Here is a 22,746-nt window from a genome sequence, read left to right on the forward strand (position 1 = left end):
AAAAAACAAAGATTTTAATTATTTATTTTCTTATTGTCACTTTTCGAATATTACAAGCGTAATATTAGTTGGAATATTTTTTTTATTAGAAGTTAAATTAGATATGATTTTAGTTTGTAATAATCATAAGTTTTACCAGTTGGCCGATAATAATCCCAACTTTAAAAATTCCCTCCAATAATCCCAACTTGTAAAAGTTTGGCCGCCATTGATCCTTTTCTAACATAGGTGTACTTAAATCAATTAATGAGTCTTTAGCTGTAATTGAATCTATTGATGAGACCAAATTCTTATATGTTTGAAAAGGATCAATGGCGGCAAAACTTTTACAAGTTGGGATTATTGGAGAGAATTTTTAAAATTGGGATTATTATCGGCCAACTGGTGAAACTTAGAATTGTTAAAATCCAATAACCCAACTTTTAATCTAACCCAAGTTAATTTCCATAACTGACCTGGTTGACCATTTTAGTCAAACAATGACCTCTTTACAAAAAAAAAGACCTTTTTACAAAAAAAAAAAAAAAAAAAAAAAAAAAAAAAAAAAAAACTTGCAATTCCAATCCAAAATGAAACTCTTAAGTAAACATATGATCCATACTCAATCAAGTTGTTATATCGAGATTTGGGTCCCCTCTTATCATTCCATAATTTGCAAGAGTATGTGCATTTTCCATACTTATAAAGAACGTAATACATTTTATTTAGCCAATGATCTCTAGATCAAGTGGTGGAGGACTTGCATTTCTCTTGAGAGATGCGGGTTCGACTCCCACTTGGTGCAGAGTGAGGCACTGGTGGGCAATGATAGGAGACCCAGGGAAATCTGGGTTGGATCCTTGAGCCAAATGGGTTTTACCGGTAATTTCACTGTCGTGCCTACGGGCGGGTGGGTTACCGGGTTTTCCCCCGACTTGGTGGTGGACTCGGGTTACTCTCGGAGTACTCCGTTTGTCCAGTGGGTGCCCTGAGAGTGCTTGGGATTGAGTTTGTTGGCCGTTCAAAAAAAAAATATACATTTTATTTAGACAGTGGTATCATGCTTACCGGTTCAAAATTCTATGACTTTTGTAAATAATCATTTGCATTGCTTGAACAATTAAGATCATTTATATATTTTTTTGGCATAAACAAGATATAGTGATATCAAAGACAACATATAAACCTGTCAATAAAGACAAACAAGAAATGAACTGCAAGAATCAAAAACAAAACAAATGTGTTTGCACTCTAGAAGGAAAACACAAAGACGTTAAGAAAACCTTAACTTGCGATCGTAACATCAGACTAGCCAAAAATTTCCTAAAGAACGCGAAAAAGGAATTTCCATTATAACCATAAATCGGTTCGGCAACAATCTGGATCCTACTTGGCCCAGTCTTTCTGGATGTCAAAAGTGTAGTTAAGCTCCAGGTAACATTTATTATCGTCATCAACAAACTAAAACACAAAATACAAACAGATATAAGTTTTAAAGGAAACAGGTCGAAAGCTAGTAACCTCCTAAATCATTATATTTTGAGTAAAGTGTCATTTTCGTCCCTGAGGTTTGGCCAGTTTTGCAACCTTCGTCTAAAGGTTTGTTTTTCCGTATCTGGATCCAAAAAGGTTTGAAATATTGCCATTTTCATCTGGCCCGTTAACTCCATCCATTTTCTCCGTTAAATCAGGGGTATTTCCGTCTTTTTTGCTAACTTAAACGGCAATTGGGTCTTTTTTCACTATATGTAAATAGACCGAATACCCCTGAAAAAGACCGAATTGCCCTTTGAGTTAACAAAAAAGATGAAAATAACCCTGACTTAACGAAGAAAAATTGACAGAGTTAACGAGCCGGATGAAAATGGCAAGATTTTAAACCTTTTGGATCCAAATACGGAAAAACAAACCTTTGGACGAAAGCCGCAAAACTGACCAAACCTCAGGGAAAAAATGGCCGTTAAAAAAGTTACCTTGGTTTTTGCAGTATAATTTCCTCTAGCTAAAAAACCCGAGGGAGTAACCTCTTCAGGCATTACATGTGTGTACGGCTCTGGTTGCGGGCTGAAGGTCCCGAGCATTTCTTTTGAGTTGTCAACTACATCGATAAAGTTCAACAGTTCATGCAAACGACTAAGATGAGAAAAAGAAAAAACTTTTGTGAATAGAGAGAGCGAGGGTACCCTTGAGGCCCTTTTTCCAGACATGGTTGGTGTACTTTAGCCCACAAACTATGTCATTGCTAACCTTAACCGAGAATTTCAAATTATATTTGCTTCCTTCTTTTAGGGTAAACCATGGGGCTTTTGGGTTCCCGGTATTTGGGATTTCAAGAACGATATCGGGTCTATCGGGAGAAACTATAGTAAGGCTCAGTATCTTTACATCCGGTTCTTGGACTTCTGTCATATACGTAAATGGTACCAGAAAAACATATCAGATGGAGGCTATGCTCTATACTTTTACCAGAATAATATTCATTTCCATTCGGAAAAAAAATAATAGAACGTATGAACCAAATTTTATAAGAAAAAATAAATAAATCAAAGAAAAGAAAAGAAAAAAAATACCTTCGACTTGAGCGGCATCAACGCTTCCAAGAAGTTGCTCTTTCCACCTCCTCAAGCTCTCATCATCCTGAACCGATAACACATTATCATGAACATCGACGCTAAACCTTTTATCCCAAGATAGTTGATGCCACAGAGATCAATCAGTAAATAGTAAAAAAAATACTGAAAAATGAAAACAACCTAGGATTCTTGTTGCCCAAGTGTGACTTTAATGTAGTTTTTTTCTTTTTTTTTAATCTATTTATTTATTTTTTTGCAGCGTAAAGGTAAATAATTTTTACAAAAATGCAAATAAGAATTTTTTTCAATGGCGGTGCATACACTGGTTAGTAAACCTGACTCCTCCATCGTCAACGACATATAAATTACCACAAAAAGGACACGTTGTTAGGAATTTTTGAGGATAAACCGTAGGAAAAATTCTAACAACACATTTGGATACACGACTGTTACATGTTAAACAGGAAATATAGCTAAATTTCTTTGTAGAGTTGAAACAATCAGGTTGGGTCAACCAAAACACTTTATGACCACAAATTTAATGTTATATAAACAATTAGTGTGTCAAATATGATCACATAGTTATATTGTTTCAGTAATAATTGAATTTTATGACAAAAGGATTTATGTGTTAAAAAAAACACTTCAGGAAACTTTCAACATGTTTGAGCTATTTAACAATTTCCTTTTTAACTATCGTTTTTATTTAACATGTTTGACCCGTTAAAGCTAAAACATAATCCAAACCGAACAATTTATAATGAATGGTATTGCCTAGGGTCTTTAAACAAGATTTTTATCGCGTATGCAAATGAATTAAGAAAAGAAAAACATTGTTACAACAAGGATACAGAAAAAACCAAGATTTTAGCCGGCTGGGTTGGCTATGACTAAAGATAATCTACACGTCAACGACTTTAAGCAACAAACTTAGATATTTTCCATCTAATAAGGTAAGAATAAAGAAAGCGTTCCGGTATGCAAATGTAATAAGAAAGTAAGAACCTTGTCTTTTTCAAGATGCTCTCTGATGCTAATCTTGGGACCCAAATGTATTTGGGTGTCTTCTTCATCGGTTGCATAACAAGAAGATTCGGATGCAGCATCATCATGAACTGCAGATCCAGATGGCGGTGCTTCTTTATCATCCGTACCACCCATATTGTCTCAGAATCTGAAAACAAAAACAAAAAAATAACGCTCCAATGTTATGCATACGCACAAATATTGTTAAAAAATGCAGGATTTAAGCGTCTACAAGGCAAAGATTAACCAAAAAGATTAATATTTAGCGAGAGACACTCCAAGATTATGTAATCCCATGAAGTTTATGAGTAATGTGTTGTTATGAATAGTGGAAAACTATATATATAAGGACCAAATATTGTCTAGATAGAACTTAAAAAAGGAAGCAACAAGTGATGATGGGGTTATACCAAAGAGCCCTTTATTGATATTAAAAATTAAAAAATGCATGAAAAATGAAGAGGGAAATTCTAATGATATTACAAAAAGAACTCCAGTGAGTCATTGAGTTTAGTGATGAAAACTATATATAAATGCAATGAATTGAAGGTTAGACATGATGAAAAATTAGGCAAAAAATATTAATATTGAGAAGCACACACCAAGATTCTGCATTCCCATGTGAGTCATTGAATTTCATGAACAGTGAAAAATACAACTAAAAGGTACAAAATGCCAAGAAAATTGATAAAAATGAGATATGGTGGGTTGGTGGAAGCATTATCTAGACATTCCTCATGGTCAGAAATAACAGCAAGTAATGATGGATTTTGCAACCTACTTATTATACAATAATAAATTTGATACATTTTTTTTTATCAACAGGTAAAAGTTGGAGCATAACACATAAGGGTATAGGGAGTGGTTAAACACTTTAAAGTGGCAAACCAAAAAACCGACCAATGAGAGCGCGCCATGTCAATTAGGCAAAAGTGTTTAAACTTTGGTGAAAAATGTTGGCAATGGTTTAAACACTTGGTGAAGTGGTAAACTATTTTTTTAAAAAAAAAAGGAAAAAGGTGTGATTGGATGAGATAGGAATGGACCCCACCCACAATACCCTCCCTCTCTCTCCTTCTCCCTCTTGCCGAATCGGTGTTCCATCACCGATTTACCCAACCGAATCGGCAAAATATATGTTGGCGGTGGGGTGGCCACACTTTACCGAATCGGTAAAGGTGGTTTACCGAAACCACTCCGCATCCCCTAACATAAAAAAAAAAACCCAAACTATATACTTATATTCATGCAAAGTTGGATCATTGTTATTTGTTTCAACAAGACATTTTAATTGAATCAATTTATTGTACTAATTATTATTTATTAAACAAAGAAAATGTTGACGGGTCAACCCAACTACATCTTGACCCACTGCAGAAAACTTGTGGTAAAGAGGGAAATTCCAATAATGATCCCAAAAAATACCAATTTTCTGAATATCTACAGACAGGCTACAACATCATATCTATCAAGTACAATATATTGAAGCTTCTATATAGGAAAAAAATCTCCAAACTAGATATACATATATATTATTATTATACACACAAACAAACACACAGAAAGTCAATGAAATTTTATGAATGATGCATGTCATGAACAGTGAAAACTACAAATTAAAGGTACCAACCAAAAAAATCAGGACCAAAATGAAAGAAAATTTTATAATCAAACACAAATTTATTGTGGGTTGGTGAAGTGTATAATCAAGAAAAGTCAAACAACCTATAACTAACCCAAAAAAAGGCAACAACAATTAAAAATAGTCAACCATCAATCCAAAAAACACTTTAATCTTTTAAAAACACATAGAATTTGTATCTAAATGCAAATAATCAATCACAAAATAGATGTTTTTATTGAAAAATCGAGCAAAAACCAACAAAAATTTACTAGTAATGCAACAAACAAACAAACAAAAATAATAATAAACAGAAAAGAATTTTGTGGGTTGGTGGAAGAATGATGAGATACCTCTAAAGATGAAAAAGAACCAGCCAGGACAGGATGTAATGATGGATTATACGAAAGAAGCCTTGACTAACTGAGAAAAATGATGATGAATTATTTGTTTAGAAGTTAACATCGGGTGAAAGAAAGAAATTGGGGGAAGAAAGGAAATGATTGTTTGATTGAAGAAGAGAGGGAGAAAAAAGGGGGTCAAACTTGCTTAATTTAATGGTCGTGTGGTGATCCAAATATGGTGATGATCAACGCAAATATGGCCCTAACTACACGATTAGAATTTTTGGAGGGTGTAGTGTTTTTCGGGTTTTAAGATCTCTTACTACACTAGAATGGTTCGGGTCTGGTCGCACCGGGCTGTGTCAAATTCAATTATTTTTTTTTTTTTGAACGGTGACTTTCTTTTTGAGTGACTCAATGTCACACCGCCTAATCGGCGGCCCTAGCCAAGTCTGCCCAGACTTACGTTGTCTTAACCGGGCCCGCGCTGGGTTGGTCAGACTTGGTTACGGCGTTCCTCCGGAAACCGTACTGCCTCCACACGAGTTGACTCGCTGAAGTAACAGCCGGATGAAAACCGGGGTGCGGCTCAGGATCAAACCCCCCTCGGTGGGTTTGTCACCATCAATGCCCAATATCCACCCAAATATGACACAAGTGGGAATTGAACTTGAGTCTCCATTGAAAAACCCAAGTCTCCTACCACTAGGCCACAAGTGGGGGATATGTCAAATTCAATTATTAAACACGATTATATCTTATGAGAAAAGATCAAATATAAAATATCTTATCGTACAAGGGGCATGTTTGGCTAAGCTTTTCAAAACAACTTATTGGCTTATTGACTTATCAAAAAGCCAGTAAGTTGTTTTTGTGTTTTGACTAAGCCAAAAGTCCTTTTAGAAATAACTTTTTGCAAAGAAAAAAAAGGAGATTTCAAGAAGTCAAAATTTTGTGATTTTTGGCCAGCTTTTAACTTTTCAAACTACAAATTATCAATATACCCCTTCTTTACCCCCTTATATCTAAAAGAATGCCCATTTTAGTCATTTTACATCAATAAGCTAATCCAAACATTTTTTTTAAAAACTCCTTTTCAAAAAGTCCTTTTCCCAAAAGTCCTTTTCCAAAAGTCATTTTTAACTATAATAAGCTTAGCCAAACATGCCCAAGGTACGCATGGAGTGGAAAAGTAAAAAAAATACGGTGACATTTTTCGTAATTATTTTACTCGTAGGGTAATTATCAAAATTACTCTAAAAAAATGATTTTATAGGGTAATTTTGTAGAGTGGGGTGGTATGAGAGAAACTTGGTGGGGGAATGGTATGAGAGAAACTTGGTGTTCTAAGGGACCCAAGTTTAATTCCTGCTCTCCTCATTATTTTCTGCGGCACCTGGTGATGATGGGAGACTAGGCGAGTAGGCGGAGATCACTAGTTCGATCCTTGAATTGAGCGTGTTTTACCTCAATGCACTATCGTGCCTTCGGGCGAGTGTTCACGCGCTTCGGCCCTAGGTGAGGGTTTTCCCCGGTTCGGAGGTGAGTGTATCACGATATGGTGAATTTCGCTAGTAGCCTATTTGGAGGATTTGTTGGCCGTACAACTTTTTTTTATAGAGTATCATGATTACTCTACAAACGATCTTGTATGGTAATTTTGATCTAGTAGGGTCATTTTGATCTTATAGGGTAATTTTGTAGAGTATTATAATTACTCTACAAACGATCTTGTATGGTAATTACAATTAAAATAATTACGAAAATGACACCGTGTTTTTTTTTTTTTTTTTTTACTTTTTCATACTATTCGTACGTTTTGTATGATAAAATACTTTGTACGGGATTTTTAGGGGCTGTTTGGCAACTTCTGAATGGTTAAGTGCTGAATCAATAAGAGGTCTGAACCATTAAGTGCTTAATCAGTAAGATGTTTGAACCATTAAGAGCCAATATAATGCTTAACCGTTTAGAGGCAAATGTCTGACTAATTCATATTAGAGGTCTTAGCTTAACCATTCAAAGGCAAATGTCTGAACCATTCAGATATCTGCTCGTAAAACAAACGGTCTGAACCATTAAGTATGAACCAGTAAGAGGTCTGAACCATTAAAAATCTCATTAAGAGGTAAACAAACAGCCCCTTATTCTATTATTAAGCGGAAGCAAGTCAAATTCAATTATTAAAAAAATTATATCTTATAACAAGTGAAATATTATCAATTCTTTTAATTAATTAATAAAGAGATTAAACAACAACTAATATGTTACTTTTAAAAATTACAATTAATCTGCACAGTTAGATTCAAATCATTGTTACTTCTCATATGGTTTGACCGAATATAATTTAGTTAATTGCGCCGAATACAATTAAGTTAATTGTATTAGGATAGAAGTTAAACGACCAATAAGCTACACCGCTACCCCTTTATGAATAGCATATACCAAAATTTTAAAAGCATAAACCATGTTATTTATAGAAATAAATGTTGGTTTTAGTATTGGTTATGTTCGGTTAATTTAGTTATTTATACATATAATTATAGAGCCATAAAAATCAGTTTCATAACCGAAGTTTGGTTTCTCAATGAGTTTGGTTATATTTCATACATATACTAGGTTAGAACCCTGTGTATTACACGGGTTGAATAAATGTAATTTTATATATTAAACAATAAAAAGTTAGATCTTTATGAAGCTCGTATATTGTACGGGTTAAATAAATGTAATTTTATATATCAAATAATAAAAAAAGTTATATCTTTAAAAACCATGTGTATTACACAGATTAAATAAATGAATTTTGTATACTAAATACTAAAAACGTCGTATCTTTAAAAAAAACCCATGTATAATCAGGTTAAATAAATCAGCCAAATAATAAAAAAATTACTTTCTTAAAAACCGTATATATTACACGTGTTAAATAGATCTAAAAACAGTTATATCTTTAAAAACCATGTGCATTACACAGATTAATTAAATTTAATTTTGTATATTAGATATTAAAAACATCGTATCTTTAAAAAACTCATGTATAGTCGAGTTGAAAAATCTACCAATTAATTAGATACTAAAAACATCGTATCTTTAAAAAACTCATGTATAGTCGAGTTGAAAAATCTACCAATTAATAAAAAAATATATCCTTAAAACCCCGTGTATTACACGTGTTGAATAAATCTAATTTTACATAGCAAATGATAAAAAAGTTATATCTCTAAAAACTTCGTGTATTACACGGGTTATATAAATGTAACTTTGTATAGTAAATAATAAAAAAAATATATATTTTCAAAAACCCTACATTTTACACGAGTTGAATAAATATAATTTTGTATACCAAAAAAATATAAAAGTTATATTTTTAATAAATTTGGACAACATTTAATATTAATTTATTATTTATATATTTAATATAAGATAAGTATGAAAGAGAGGTATTTGTTTTAAAAATATATTAAATTAATAATTTAGATTTGAGGATAATATTTATTAAAGTATGATAAGATTTAATATTAATTTATTATTTATCTTTCTATACTAATAAACAAAAATCTTTTTTGGACATGTGTCACCCTCTGATGCTTTCTCATCTTATTTTCCTATTTATCTCTCATATTAAATAATAATAATTTAAAAAAAATACTAGATAAGAATAAATATTTAGATAAGGATAAACGTTTGTTTTTATTATGAGTATATTAAATAATAATAAGAATAATAATTTTAAACAAAAAGTTAGATAAGAATATAAACGTTTATTTTTATTATTGTCATAGTAAATAATAATAATAATAATAATAATAATAATAATAATAATAATAATAAGAAGAAGAAGAAGAGTAAATTACGTTTTTGGCCCCTGTGGTTATATCACTTTTACTATATTAGCCCAAAATAAGAATTGATAACATATCTGCCCCCATGGTCTCTATAACTAACCATTTTGGCCCCTAAGTCTAGAGATCATGGGGGCCAAAATGGTTAGTTATAGAGATCATGGGGGCCAAAATGGTTAGTTATAGAAACCATGAGGGCCAAAATGGTTAGACTTAGGGGCCAAAATAGTTAGTTATAGAGACAATGTGGGCAGATATGTTAAAAATTCTTATTTTGGGCTAATATAGTAAAAGTAATATAACCACAGGGGCCAAAAACGTAATTTACTCTAATAATAATAATAATAAGTTTAAACAAAAAAAAAATAATTAAGAATAAATATGATTGAAATTATGGTAAATTAGGAATCAAACGTTCCCGTTTGATAAATCTTGATGACTATTTATGTTAAAATTATGCAACCCGTGTAATACACGGGGTTCTAACCTAGTTTAATTAATATAAGTAGATAGATTTTAAAATAAAAGTATTATTAAAAAATGTTATTTATTTTTAAGTAAATGTTTGGACGATGATAAATTTTAAAATAAAAGTATTATTAAAAGATGTTATTTATATTTGGAGATGAGTAATTAAAAGGTCACTGAAGATGGATTTTTTTTTAACGATGAAGATGTAATTAGAATATGAATGATTAGAAAGAGCCTATTATATTTTAGATTTGATTAAATATTATTAATAATAAGAATAATTAATAATTTAGATTTGAGGATAATATTTATTAAAGTATGATAAAATTTAATATTAATTTATTATTTATTTAATTAATATAAGTAGATAGATTTTAAAATAAAAGTATTATTAAAAAATGTTATTTATTTTTAAGTAAATGTTTGGACGATGATAAATTTTAAAATAAAAGTATTATTAAAAGATGTTATTTATATTTGGAGATGAGTAATTAAAAGGTCACTGAAGATGGATTTTTTTTTGAACGATGAAGATGTAATTAGAATATGGATGATTAGAAAGAGCCTATTATATTTTAGATTTGATTAAATATTATTAATAATAAGAATTTGTATTAATTAGATTAAATATTATTATTTTAAGTATTTAATAATTTTAATCAATTAAATGAGAGAATGACAAGTGTCCCAAAAGAGGTTTTATTATATAGTATAGATTTTATACGAGAAAATTCTTCGATACATGTGAGAGATTAAGTTCAAATGTGGCTTGAGATAGATTCAAACTAGATATGAGATGTTTGTACCTAGAAAAAGAACTATACTTTCTTATTTTCAAGCAACCTTTTTTATTAAGACTTATTTTGTTTTGTATTAAAACCACCATTTTTCAACTATTTATGAATATTTCATTTATTTAATTATTATTTTTAAACTATGTTGTATATTTTTCCGGCTTATTAATACCTATTTAATAATTTATTGATCAAACCCGTGTAATACACGGGTTTTTTAACCTAGTATGATATAAATTAAAATTAGTAAATAATATTATTTTATTAGTATAAATTACTTTTTTGTTCCTCCACCCACTAATGTCAAGGGCGTCCGTTCCTTTCTAAGACACGTCGGGTTTTAAGACGGTTCATTAAAGGATTTTCTGTTTTCACTAAACCATTATGCAATCTTTTGCTATGTCCCATTTGTGTTTTACGAGAAATGCTTAATTGAAGTCCCTGTTTTACAGTCACCGGATTGGTCGCTCCCCTTTGAAATCATGTGTGATGCGAGCGATTATGCAGTTGGGGTGGTGTTGGGACAACGGGTTGACAAGAAACCTGTAGTAATTTACTACGCAAGTAAGACTCTTTCAGATGCTCAGTTAAATTATACTACAAATTATACTACCACTGAGAAAGAGTTGCTTGCAGTTGTGTATGCCTTGGATAAGTTTAGGTCCTATCTTTGGGGTAGTAAGGTCGTTATTTATTCTGATCATAGCGTTGTCAGGTACCTCATGGAGAAGAATGATGCTAAACCAAGGTTAATTAGATGGATTTTGTTGCAGGAATTTGACCTTAAAATTCAAGACAAGAAGGGTAGTGAGAATGTAGTGGCAACCATCTATCACGGGTGATGCATGAGATAGATGCACCAAATATTGAAATTAATGAAACATTTCCTGATGAACATTTATTATTTGTTTCAACTACACCCTGGTTTGCTAATTTCGCTAATTTTGCTACTACAGGTGCTATTCCGGAGTTTTGGCCTAAGAAAAAGAAGCAGCAATTTGTAACTCAAGCTGAAACTTACATTTGGGATAAGTCGGATCTCTTTAAAGTTGGAGCTGATCAGATAATCTGACGTTGCATTCCGGATGAGGAGATCAAGTGTGTTTTGGAGCATTTATACGCATCTGCGTGTGGTGGACATTTCAGCAGGCAGAAAACAGGGCATAAAGTGCTTGCGTGTGGGCTATATTGGCCAAAAATTTTCAAGGATGCATTTGAGTTTGCTAGGAATTGTGTTAGATGTCAACAATTAGGAGCATCTCCTAGCAGAATGAGATGCCCATGCAACCGATTCTAGTGGTTGATGTTTTTGATGTTTGGGGTTTTTTCGCAAGTCTAAAGACATCGCCTTTTTAGTTGCAGAAAAGAGACGAGTTCGCAATTCAGGGACGCACGCACAACATATTGATATAGAACTAGTTTCATCAGGTTCCATCTTGATACGTAAAAGTTGAGATTTAAAGGTGTACTCACGTGAGATTGTAGATAACAGCAACATACGGATGTGAGCATCATTAGCGACCCATGTAGCATGATTAGGGTTTGTCTTGGTGGTCTTTCTCGGCTGGTGGGACGATAAGAACAGGCTCTGGGCAAGGAATGGTGCCATCAACATAGTCGTCTAGCTTGTTTGTGACAAGAAACGAGTGTAGCATGGTTTTCCATTGACCATAATTGGTGGGGGGAAAGGGTGAAACCGAACTTATGAGAGTTGTGACTAATACTAAACAATACTTATAAATACTTGTCTAATATATAAAATGACCAAATTGCCCATCTCGTTAACAGAAAAAATGGATGAAGCTAACCCAGTGGACTAAAATGGCAATGTTTGAAACTATTTGGGCTAAAATAGCAACGTTTCAAACCCTTGAACTAAACTGGCAAAATGGCCAAACCACAGGGACTAAAATGGCATTTAACTTGATATATAATCTCTACCATAATGAGCAAGATTATAAATAACTATCATGTTTACAAACAAAGTGTTTGAAAAGGTCATTATAAGATAAAACTTTAGTTTCTGCAAAAAAATCCAAACAACAAAAGAAGCTTTTCATCACATGAGTGATAATAAGTTTTGGAATCATAAGAGATAGCACATCAGACCTGCAAGCTTGCTAATCAAATTTAAACCATTGGCATCTTGAGATTTAAATCATGGACATATATTTTTTGCCATCAGTCAACACATTGAAAGACTTAAATCTTTAGCTCTCTGACTTCGATCTAAATCATGACTTTATGGATTCCCAAAATCAGTTTTTCACTTCTATTTATGTTTTATACCATGGGCAAGTCGTCGCTAGATGGACCACCGAATATAGGTCTCATATAAGCATGATCAAACCTTCTCCAATACGAGTGGATCGTGTACACGGGTCTGTCCATTAGCATTGACATATTTTCCTTTGCTCTCGACATATTTTCTGAAGCAGATTCGTCAAAAGATAGTAATGGAAGTGTCATATCCTCTTTTGGAGATCCGGGGTCTCGGGGGTTCCGAGTGTTGGTATTTGAACTACTTGCAGGAAGTAGATGATCTACTAGCGGTTTTGTCAAGAAACCAAACACCTGAAATAGTTGGTTATTTACTAAGGAGCTGAACAACACTAAAGAACTAAGCATATTAGATTTTAGTCAGTTGAGTCGCATATAAAAGGTTAACTGACTCGCGTTAAGTTTCTATTTCTGTTAGAAAAAAAAGCCCGAAAAATACTTACCACAGTACTGAAGAGCACAATCACAATAGTGGTGGTGATCATTGTCGCATTGTTTGGGTCCCACGTCACTCCAGAGTGAGTAAACTAGATAATCCCATACAAATAAACAAGTTAGTTATTGAACCAAATATCACAATCGGAAAAAAATGTCGAAACAAAATACCTGTTTGAATGCCAAGGCCACAGAGACAGCACCCCTCATCAGACCCGCCCACCAAATAACCATCTAACAAACAAATTACAAAACGTAAAGTAAATTATAAATTCATAACATATATAGATCGATGTGTGTGTGTGTATCAACCTGGTGGTGTCCTGAGATCTTGGTTGACTCTCCCCCACTCTTGTGCAAGTAATTAGAAATGATGGAAAGTGGAAACACAAGAGCAACGCGCCCAATGGCTATCAGAAACATCACAATGCCGTAAAGGCCCATTTTGGTCCAAAAACTGTGACAGAAAATGAAATTATGTCATGTAAACCAACTATGATAACATAAAAAGAAAACATATGATACGCTGATGTGTGCTCTACGCCTCTACTCACGCTCATATCGGAAGAAGCATGCATGCATCTTGACTATTTCTTATTAACATTTATTAGTGTTCCTATTTTTATTATTTTATGTTATCCTTGTTTTTAGTTTCCTTCAACTAAGGAAAAAAAAGTGGGGTTTCATCTTTCCCCATGAAATGGATATGCAGAAAAATTGATTCAAGAACTCTCTATTTTCTTTCTAGTTTCGTTCTCTATTTCTTTGGCCAATCAATTATCGGTTGGAACCACATCATACGCGCTATGTGGGTTTACCTTAATGTGCTCGTTTTCCATTTCTCGTAGTCCAGAGCATCCATTCCCACGTATAGGAATATAAATGTTTCCGCGATATAAGACAATGTTGCAAATGCGTACCTGGGAAGCATACAACTCTTAACATAAGTAAAATGGCACCTCTAGTTAAAATACTTATTAAATTCTAATTTGCAACTTATTAGAGTACTTTTGGAGTTACTTTGACAGGATATATCACCTAGCAGTAATCAATTTTCTTATCTGTTTTACTAAAGTCACTAATTTTGTTTCTAAAGTGCACTAATATTAACGTTATTTTACTAATTTCGAGAAAATAACGTTAAAAGAGGGGGATGGTTAATCATGCATCATGTGGTGACGTTGATAGCTGAAAGACAAGGGGTACATGCACTAATTGGCAGTTGTCTCAATTGCTGAGTGTTATGTGCCTTATGTCCAAGGCTTGATGCAAAACTACTATCGAGCCGGGGGGTCTCACTGGAAGCAGCCTCTCTATTCCTACGGGGTAAAGGTAAGGGTGTCTACATCTTACTCTCCTCAGACCCTACCTTAGCTTTGCTATTGGTGAGATTTACTGAGTATTATGATGATGATGATGATGACTAATTTTGTTTCTAAATACAAAAACCACTCAAGTTTCAATGTTGTGCTATTGTTGTGAATTTCATTATAGATGTTATAATTAAGTGACCTAAATGAAACATATATGAAACTTGGCTACTACCTAGTGATTATTCTTTTCAAGTTAACCTCAAATAGGAGGCATGTGTGAAGAAAAAAAAGTTGCTAAATAATAACCGAGTTTCGTAATTGTTCCATTTAGGTCATTCAGTATAAACACTCATGAAAAATTTAACAGCAAGAGGACAATACTGAAACTTGAGTGGTTTCTAGTTAGAAAAAAGTATGAATGACTTTACTAAAACAATGTTTATATGATTTTATCCCATAATTTGATCATTTAATTTCTTCCTATTTGCAAAAAGAGTTGAGAGTGGGTCACAATTGACTAAACTACACGCATTTGACCATACATGCCTGGTAGTGATTCTTGAGCTTTCAGTCACATTATGCCATGAATAGTGAGACATTAAAACGCCAGCAAAAAATACCGTCAGAATCCCACTGAGCTCAAATAGCTGCAAAAAGCAACACGATATAACGTTGAGGATAAATATGCGTATAAGGATATAAACTAGATGAATATATGATCATGCAACAAGATATAAGTGACCGCGTGTATACACCATTTACCTCGGCCAACATGTAGGACAAATATGCTACTAGAACCATCAAAGCGATTTCTCGAACACTTGAATGCCTGTTAAAGAGATATTATGCAAGGCAAATGGAATTATTAATCTACATATACTCTATGTGTATACTCTTTAGAAAAGGAATATTATCTTGTCACGCTTCCCCAAGTAAATTCATTATCATATACACAAGGAGTGTTAACCTGCCAAAGGACAGGCCTCTAAGAATAAATGCTGTCACAAGGCCAGCCTGCAGAAAACAAGTCATATATATTGTTGGTTACATATAATTGCCTGAAGGTAATGAGTCTGAAAGGTATCTTTTGATGTTTTATATGAGTTTTTCATTGAACTGACAGGACAAGAAAATGAACTAACCGCAATGCCAAGAATCGTGCTTGTACTAAATAGATACAAGAAATCTAGAAATATCTTAAGAGCTGTCTTGCCATTAAGTGTGTCTGCGCTAATATTTTGAACCGCATTGAAGAGTACGACCGATGTTGCATCATTTACTACCCCTTCACCAAAAACCAAGCTGTATAGCAAAGGTGTCTCCTCTTGGTTCAAAACCTTCACATAGATTTTTCATAAGCGACAGTAACTAAAACCATGTACACCACAAAAATACAACATTCTTAATAAGGAACTTATTTAACATATGCTGACCAACCTGTAATGTGCATACAGTATCTGTTGAGGAGAAAATGGTCCCAATACCTTAAAGTACAATTAATCGTTACAACAGTTGTGAGTCACGGGGCACGTTCGATACATAACCAATTATAAGTAGAGAACTGTCAAAGTCACGTAAGTCACTTGTACGTAGTGCTGAAAAGATATAATTGGAGAGAGAGGATTGGTGTAAGCGGTTACATAATCGCTTTATGCATCACAATTAAAACAATAGGTACAAGTGATCATGCGGTTCTTGCAGCTCTCTACTTAAATATGGTTCCATATATGAGTCGAGGGATGTTAAAAAAGATTAGACAGATTATTATACTTAGATGCTCGCCGATAGACAAACCGTCGAACCCTAACTTTGGAAACAGCCACCAGCTGCCTACAACACCAAGCACCAAATTCCAGAAATCAATACAAATAAAAGACGGAACTAAACGAAACACAAAATTATAACATAATACCAGCTGCAACTATAGATGTTGATATGAGAACACCAGCGACTCCAAACAGCATGATAGGGAAAAAGTTATGGAAGAACTGTTTCTTCTTCACTTGAAAGCTGTTTAAAGGTTAAAGTCAGTTACACATATACAACAACCAGTTAAGCTAATTGGTAACTGGAGAGCCCGAATAGGTGGGCACCGACCTTACCCAGCATTGAAAATGATGGGTGGAAGTAGATATATGAAAAACAGTTCTTCATTGAATCTAAGCAGCTTAGAACTTTTCCACTTGGTTGTGCATAAGATGATTGTTCCAACAAGAGACCCCTGTTTATGATATCAGTAAATGAGAGAACGGCAACGTACAACATATAAAAGTTCCTTATTATAAATGTTTCATTAATGATTCGAAAGAAATTTTTAATCTGTCTGATATCTGCAAAGTGAATAACTTATAGAACTCTTGTTTAGACACACAAAAATGACCTTTACGGTCAAACGAATTACTTCTTAATCCAGAAACTGACGTGTTTTGAACAAACTTTGGTATCAGTAGTTCTGGGCAGGTGGCCTATGAGAGCTTAAAGGCAAAAACAGCTTACGCGGGATTCATAACTCATTTTAAATCCACACCTGACACCTTCTCAAGGTTGCCAGCATAAGATATCAAGCTAACTTCCCAACCCATTTTGAAGTTTCTGGGTCTTGGCTGCCAGAATACTTATCAATATAGTTCCATTATTTGCATCTAAATTTCACACCTTGTGATATGATCACTTTGAGAGTCAAATTAAGTTGCTTATGTATCGCAACATTCGTTTGACAAGTCTTCTTTGAGGGCATGTTCTACTTATTATCACGCATCTCTCTCAGAACTTATCCTCTTAGAATCACCATGTTCTTTTTGATTATGCATGTTTTCTGGGAACTCTTTGATGTCCTGGCTATCCAAAAGGCAACAGGTTGTATCCCACTTGTCGGTAATTTGGTTGGACTGAGTGTAGTGGCCATGAAATCCCAGCCACCTCAGCACCTGAAGCAGTGCCGGAGGGGGGGCCGAAAGTTATGGGACCCAATTTTTATTCCTATTGCTATGTTTCGGGTAATATGTTCGGGTCGGGTCAAACAATAATAACTCCAAATATCTAATTAATCTTTATTCATTCAAGTTTCATTAGTATAAAAACTAGTTTCAAACTTTATTAAAACCCGGTTCAAGTGTAAAAAAAAGCATAAAACTTTACTAATAGCCCCATTCTTCAAGTTTTTTTAAACTCAATACGACAATACCTATAAAACCTTTTGACAAGAAAATTGGTAGGGGCCAGGAATTTTTAGGCAAAATAATTGGTGGGAACCCTATATTTATAAAAATTTCGGTCGAAAATTCGGAAAATTAACACTACTAACCGAAACGTCGGCCCCGGCCCCCTTGTAAGCTAGGCCCTTGGCCTGAAGGTAACACCATTCCGGATGGAGTGGGTGTTACCAGGCGTCAAGGGCGCCGGCGCCATAGGGTTAACGGGCGTGAGTGAAACTTTTTGTAATCAAGGGCGCCGGCGCCATAGGTCTTACTTGATTACTAGAAATTGTCAAGTGGTTATTCCTGCCTCAGATCCCTACTATCATTATATTGCATCAGCTATTGCCTTAAAAACGAATCTAATTCACCATACACCTCCTACCAAACACCAAGAGCTAGACTACATTTCTTGCAATACAAGCTTCTTAAAAGGCTCTATGTATGCACGAACTCCTCATTTACTCCAAAATTCAAGTAACTAACAGTTTAGTAAAAGCTTACAGACATTTCATTTCACATCCATGCGGATCTCAACCGAGTTGTGAAAACTAGTAACGACGCAGGCAATAAATAAATATATGAAACAAGTAACAAATTAGATCTGAATTGTATAAACATGGATCGATCAAGATGAGGTGATAAATTATAATAAAAAATGAAGAAGAGAAGAAATATAGAAATGTTACGATGAGGATTGCAGCAATGGATTCATTAAGCCAACGATAGGTTTCAAGCAGATGTCCGACGACTAAACATAAACAGAGTACGGCAATGAACAATGTGATCGAAATGACATCGCTATGAGTACTCTCAAGGTTCGTTGCTGCTGCAACAGAATAAAATGTGGAATTATGAATCGGCTCCATTTTTCATTCGTTTCTTCGATCGATGGTTCCGTTGGAAAGTTAGGGCTACGGGGTGACTGTGTGTGTGTGAGAGAGATATTTCCGGGAAAATTGGGGAGGAAAAAGGAAGTGGCAGTGGGGTGGATGCATGAGGAGTTGACACGAGGCAGAGACGCTGGATGCAAATGCTACACGTGCGCTTCAGGGAGTCTTATATCCTTTGTTTTTCTTGTGTGACACATAAGTGTCATTATCATATTTTTTCACTTTTCATCATATTTCTCTAACGGGGAGGGGGCGCCCCGTGATCCCCTATTGTTCACGCATGGTGAACGTGGGACACCGTCGCCACTTCTATATATAACGTGTGAAGATTAAAACGCGTGGCCACTATCACGCTTGAAGAAGTTGCAAATGTGTGAGCGAAATTGTTGGGTTGTGAGGGAAATTGTTGGGTGTGGTGAGTGATGGACGTTTCCACTAAAATCAATCACTAGTGATGGTATAATGTTCGATGACATGGCGGAATTTGATTGGATGTTGTGAGTGATGGGCACCCCTACCCCCTAACGACTGTACGCCGCTCAACGGGACGAGGAGCTGATTTTAAACAAAACATTCACACATAATGTTAAAAGCGAAAACTTTCGCTTCCAATATGGAAAAATATTGACACCGATGTTATCCGTTCATAAATGGTTGAGTTTGTCATGATACCACAATAATAATGTCAATTGCTATAACATACGATATACTTGATTTTTAATACAACACTCTGTTTTCAAAAAAATCTAAATTAAAATCACCATGACATTTAAGAATTATGGTTACATAATGTTGCGAAAATTAATATAGCAAAATGCAACAAATCATATTTTTCTTTGGATTATTGGATTTTATCACCTTCAACTATTGGCCTTTGGCCGTTGCCACCCCCAACTAACACTTTGACACCCGACACCCCCAACTTGACTTTTAGTTTGTGCTGGCACCACTCTAACAAATCTTTACTAACCGAGTTTGTTTCTTATCCTACGTGGCACAAACTTGCTGAAATGGACAGGATTAGGTGGCAATTGACGTGTCACTAACCTCATCTCCTTCTTCATAAACCTCACCTCCTTCTTTATAACACCAGAGATCATGTATCGAACCCTAATTTCCTCATAAACATCTGGTATTCACAGGCCTGCCATATTCCGGATTGATTATCCTGTTCTTCTCTCCGCCTGCTTCCAAAACATGAAGATGATAAACTCACAAAAGTTAAACTCGATCCGGAAAATCACAAAAGTCAAACTCGATTCATCACAAAAGTAATCAAAATCGCTACAAAAGTTTAATAGGTTCGACGGAAAATCAATCAGAGAAGATGATAAACTCACCTCCAACTGGAATCGCAGTTGTTAAACTCGATTCGGAACTGTTCGCCGATATCTTCATTGCTCGTTGTTCAAATTAAATCACTGAAAAACGGCGTCGTATTACGGATAACCTGAGTGTTCTACCGCCAGAAATTCATCGGAGCTTTCAATTACTGTAAATCTGATCGAAGAAAACGCCTAAAATCACTGATAAACGGCGTCGTATTACACACGAGCGGAGAGTCCTACCGCCGGAGATTCAGTTACTGAAAATCAGATCGGAGAAAATGCCTAAAATCACCGACAAACGGCGTCTATAACAGACGAACGGAGAGTCCTACAGCCGGAGATTCACCGGAGCTTTCAGTCACCAGAGCTTTCAGCCCTAAAAGTGTATGTATGTATGTATATATCTGAATCTGTATCTTTCTCTCTTTTCTGGTCTGAAAGAAAGAAAAGGATATGAAGATACAGGTTTTTATATCCACATAATGTGCCATGTAATCAAGATTCGCCACATAATCCTATTCACGTAATCAAGATTATGCCACGTAGGATCAGAAACTAACCCAATTAGTAAAGATTTAACTGAATGATGTCAAAGTGTCAAAGTGTTAGTTGAGGGTGACAACGGCCAATAGTTGGAGGTGATAAAATCCAATAACCCTTTTTCTTTGATACAACAAAATTAAAACATCAATTTTCACTTTAAATCTTACAGAATCTACTATTTCCAAAGTAATAAAAATACACCAAATTAGTTAGTCAAATTAGTTATGATCAATTTTCATTTTAGGGCATGTTTGGGTAAGCTTTTTGAAACAACTTATTGACTTATTGGCTTTTTGAAAAGTCATAAGCTCTAAAATGATGTTTGGCAAAGAGGGTGTATGTGAGGAGGAAAAGCCAATAAATCAATAAGTCATAGAATCCTGACTTTTCCAATAAGCCAATAAGTTGTTTCAACAAGCTTACCCAAACATGCCCTTAAATATCAATTTTTAACAAACATATCACCTTGAGGAATTGCAATTTTTGCTTGTTTCCTTGTTTTTTTTTTCTATGATCTTTTATACGAGTAAAGTGGGCTTCTATAAACAAATACCAAATTAGTTAGTCAAATTAAAAAAAAAAATTATTTTAACATGATTTAACAGACGCTACACATTAACCACAACTTGTTTTTTTTATACTATTTATAACGTGTTATTACACAACTTGTAGTATCTCATCAGATTCAAAACTAGTTTTATAAAAAAAACGTTAAAGAATATAAATGTGTGTGCATGTATTTCATCTTTGGTATGGATTTACAATGAGTCAAATTTGTGAAAGCTTCTTTACAAAACGAGCGTACAAGTTTGATCTCACGACACATGATCCAAGTAGCTAGCTTGTTGATAAATGATAACGCTACAAAATAAGACAGATTGGAGACTATTGATGTATGCTACAATAAAAAGTCATTAGATATCGTTATAAAAACCCGAACACGAATAAAAAATGTGAAATAATCCAAAATTCCTATATGTAAATCATTAACACTCCAATCTAGACAAAATCAAAAATGTAAAAAAAAAACAATAATGAGACAAAAAAGTGATAAATCAGTAAGAACATTGAAATCCCTTACCATCAAATAATTACAAACGTCAAGAGGTCATTTCTTAACTTATATAGCAAATGAACCACCGAGAATGTACACCGCTGCTATCTCAAAGGCCCATTTGGGAAATCATAATGGCCTCGTCGGCGTCCAGTTCGAGTGGGCTTTTCAGCTCTCATTACTTACTCCGTACGTCCAACTAATTGGTGTCCCACACAGCTGGTCCTCATATTTTGCGGTGGGGCTGGTCGTCCAACCCGACGAAGATAAGTTGGACGATCAGCCCAGAGATGAGACCGCATAAGCAAATGAAGGAGGACCAGCTGTGCGGGAGACGATAAGTTGGACGCAAGGGGTAAGTAAGGGGAGCTGAAAAGCCCGCGGAACTGGATGCGGACAGTGATTACCGAGACCATTATAAATTGCTAAATGGGCATTTGTGGTGATAGCTCATGGTGCTGCAGTTTGGAGTGGCGATCGTGGTGGTTGTTAATCGTATGGTGGTTGGGATGTTGATTGAGTGAGGTGAGGTTGGGTTGGGTTGGGTTGGGTTGGGTTGGGTTGAAAGATGAATGGGAGTTAAAATGGTGGGGGAGTCTTAAATAAGCGTTAATAAATTCATCATTTTCAACTACTTAATGTTAGTAGAACGTACACTTTGCAAACTATTCCATAAAAATAGGATGCTTAAAGTAAGATATACAGTTGTATACGTTATACTAAATGTTAGTAAAACGTACACTTTGTAAATTATCCCATAAAAAAGATTACTTAAAATAAGATTTGCAGTTGTATATGTTAACCACAAGATAAAATAAAGGAAATTTTAAACTCTTTATGGAAACAATTTAATAAATTATTTGTAAAATTAAATGTATTATTGACGTGTAGGATTGTATAAGTCATTATACAATTTATTGGTAATGACATTACCATTAGAATTTGGAGTTATTCTTGTATGTCACGATATGTTTTTAAAAATACATAAATAATTTTCTAACGTCTCGTATCATCATATGATTATAGAACTAAAGTTACATAATCCTAATGACAGAA

General features: G+C 34.3%; 2 protein-coding genes across 9 annotated transcripts; both read right to left on the reverse strand.

Moving 5' to 3' along the window:
- Window positions 1-1,091: 1,091 nt before the first annotated feature.
- On the reverse strand, window positions 1,092-5,812 carry LOC110929720 (rho GDP-dissociation inhibitor 1). Of its 3 annotated transcripts, none has more exons than XM_022172905.2 (6): window positions 5,553-5,812; window positions 3,558-3,726; window positions 2,550-2,616; window positions 2,163-2,381; window positions 1,953-2,077; window positions 1,092-1,440 (listed from the first exon to the last, which is right to left on the reverse strand). In XM_022172905.2, the coding sequence occupies exons 2-6, from the start codon at window positions 3,711-3,713 to the stop codon at window positions 1,366-1,368; spliced, it is 642 nt and encodes a 213-aa protein (XP_022028597.1). In that variant the 5' UTR covers window positions 3,714-3,726; window positions 5,553-5,812; the 3' UTR covers window positions 1,092-1,365. The 3 variants fall into 3 exon arrangements, with proteins under 3 accessions (XP_022028597.1, XP_035844386.1, XP_035844387.1); XM_035988493.1 differs by lacking the exon at window positions 5,553-5,812 and adding an exon at window positions 3,989-4,071; XM_035988494.1 differs by lacking the exon at window positions 5,553-5,812 and adding an exon at window positions 3,828-3,963 and having other exon boundaries at window positions 3,558-3,727.
- A 6,959-nt stretch (window positions 5,813-12,771) lies between these two features.
- LOC110929721 (sodium/hydrogen exchanger 4) lies at window positions 12,772-20,538 on the reverse strand. 6 transcript variants are annotated; one of them, XM_022172908.2, is made up of 15 exons: window positions 20,106-20,538; window positions 19,813-19,949; window positions 16,781-16,899; window positions 16,591-16,688; window positions 16,449-16,508; window positions 16,116-16,162; window positions 15,821-16,015; window positions 15,646-15,692; window positions 15,441-15,507; window positions 15,225-15,325; window positions 14,184-14,285; window positions 13,678-13,822; window positions 13,537-13,599; window positions 13,374-13,457; window positions 12,772-13,224 (listed from the first exon to the last, which is right to left on the reverse strand). In XM_022172908.2, exons 4-15 carry the CDS (start codon window positions 16,640-16,642, stop codon window positions 12,934-12,936), a joined length of 1,254 nt encoding a protein of 417 aa, XP_022028600.1. In that variant the 5' UTR covers window positions 16,643-16,688; window positions 16,781-16,899; window positions 19,813-19,949; window positions 20,106-20,538; the 3' UTR covers window positions 12,772-12,933. The 6 variants fall into 6 exon arrangements, with proteins under 6 accessions (XP_022028600.1, XP_035844390.1, XP_035844388.1 ...); XM_035988497.1 differs by having other exon boundaries at window positions 16,776-16,899; XM_035988495.1 differs by having other exon boundaries at window positions 19,624-19,949.
- Between the last annotated feature and the right edge of the window lie 2,208 nt (window positions 20,539-22,746).

Source organism: Helianthus annuus, chromosome 3 (assembly GCF_002127325.2).
Source record: "Helianthus annuus cultivar XRQ/B chromosome 3, HanXRQr2.0-SUNRISE, whole genome shotgun sequence".
Lineage (NCBI taxonomy): Eukaryota > Viridiplantae > Streptophyta > Magnoliopsida > Asterales > Asteraceae > Helianthus > Helianthus annuus.

Excerpts from the sequence above, each read along its gene's own strand:
- LOC110929721 (XM_022172907.2), bottom strand. The coding sequence starts at position 18,741 with ATGGAGCCGATTCATAATTCCACATTTTATTCTGTTGCAGCAGCAACG. Across the intron at positions 16,689-16,780 it reads CCCATCATTTTCAATGCTGG|CTTTCAAGTGAAGAAGAAAC; the intron begins GTAAGGTCGGTG and ends ACCTTTAAACAG. Across the intron at positions 16,163-16,448 it reads GTCTATCGGCGAGCATCTAA|GTATTGGGACCATTTTCTCC; the intron begins GTATAATAATCT and ends TTGTACTTTAAG.
- LOC110929720 (XM_022172905.2), bottom strand. The coding sequence starts at position 3,713 with ATGGGTGGTACGGATGATAAAGAAGCACCGCCATCTGGATCTGCAGTT. Across the intron at positions 2,617-3,557 it reads AGCATCTTGAAAAAGACAAG|GATGATGAGAGCTTGAGGAG; the intron begins GTTCTTACTTTC and ends TTATCGGTTCAG. Across the intron at positions 2,382-2,549 it reads TGATGCCGCTCAAGTCGAAG|AAGTCCAAGAACCGGATGTA; the intron begins GTATTTTTTTTC and ends CGTATATGACAG.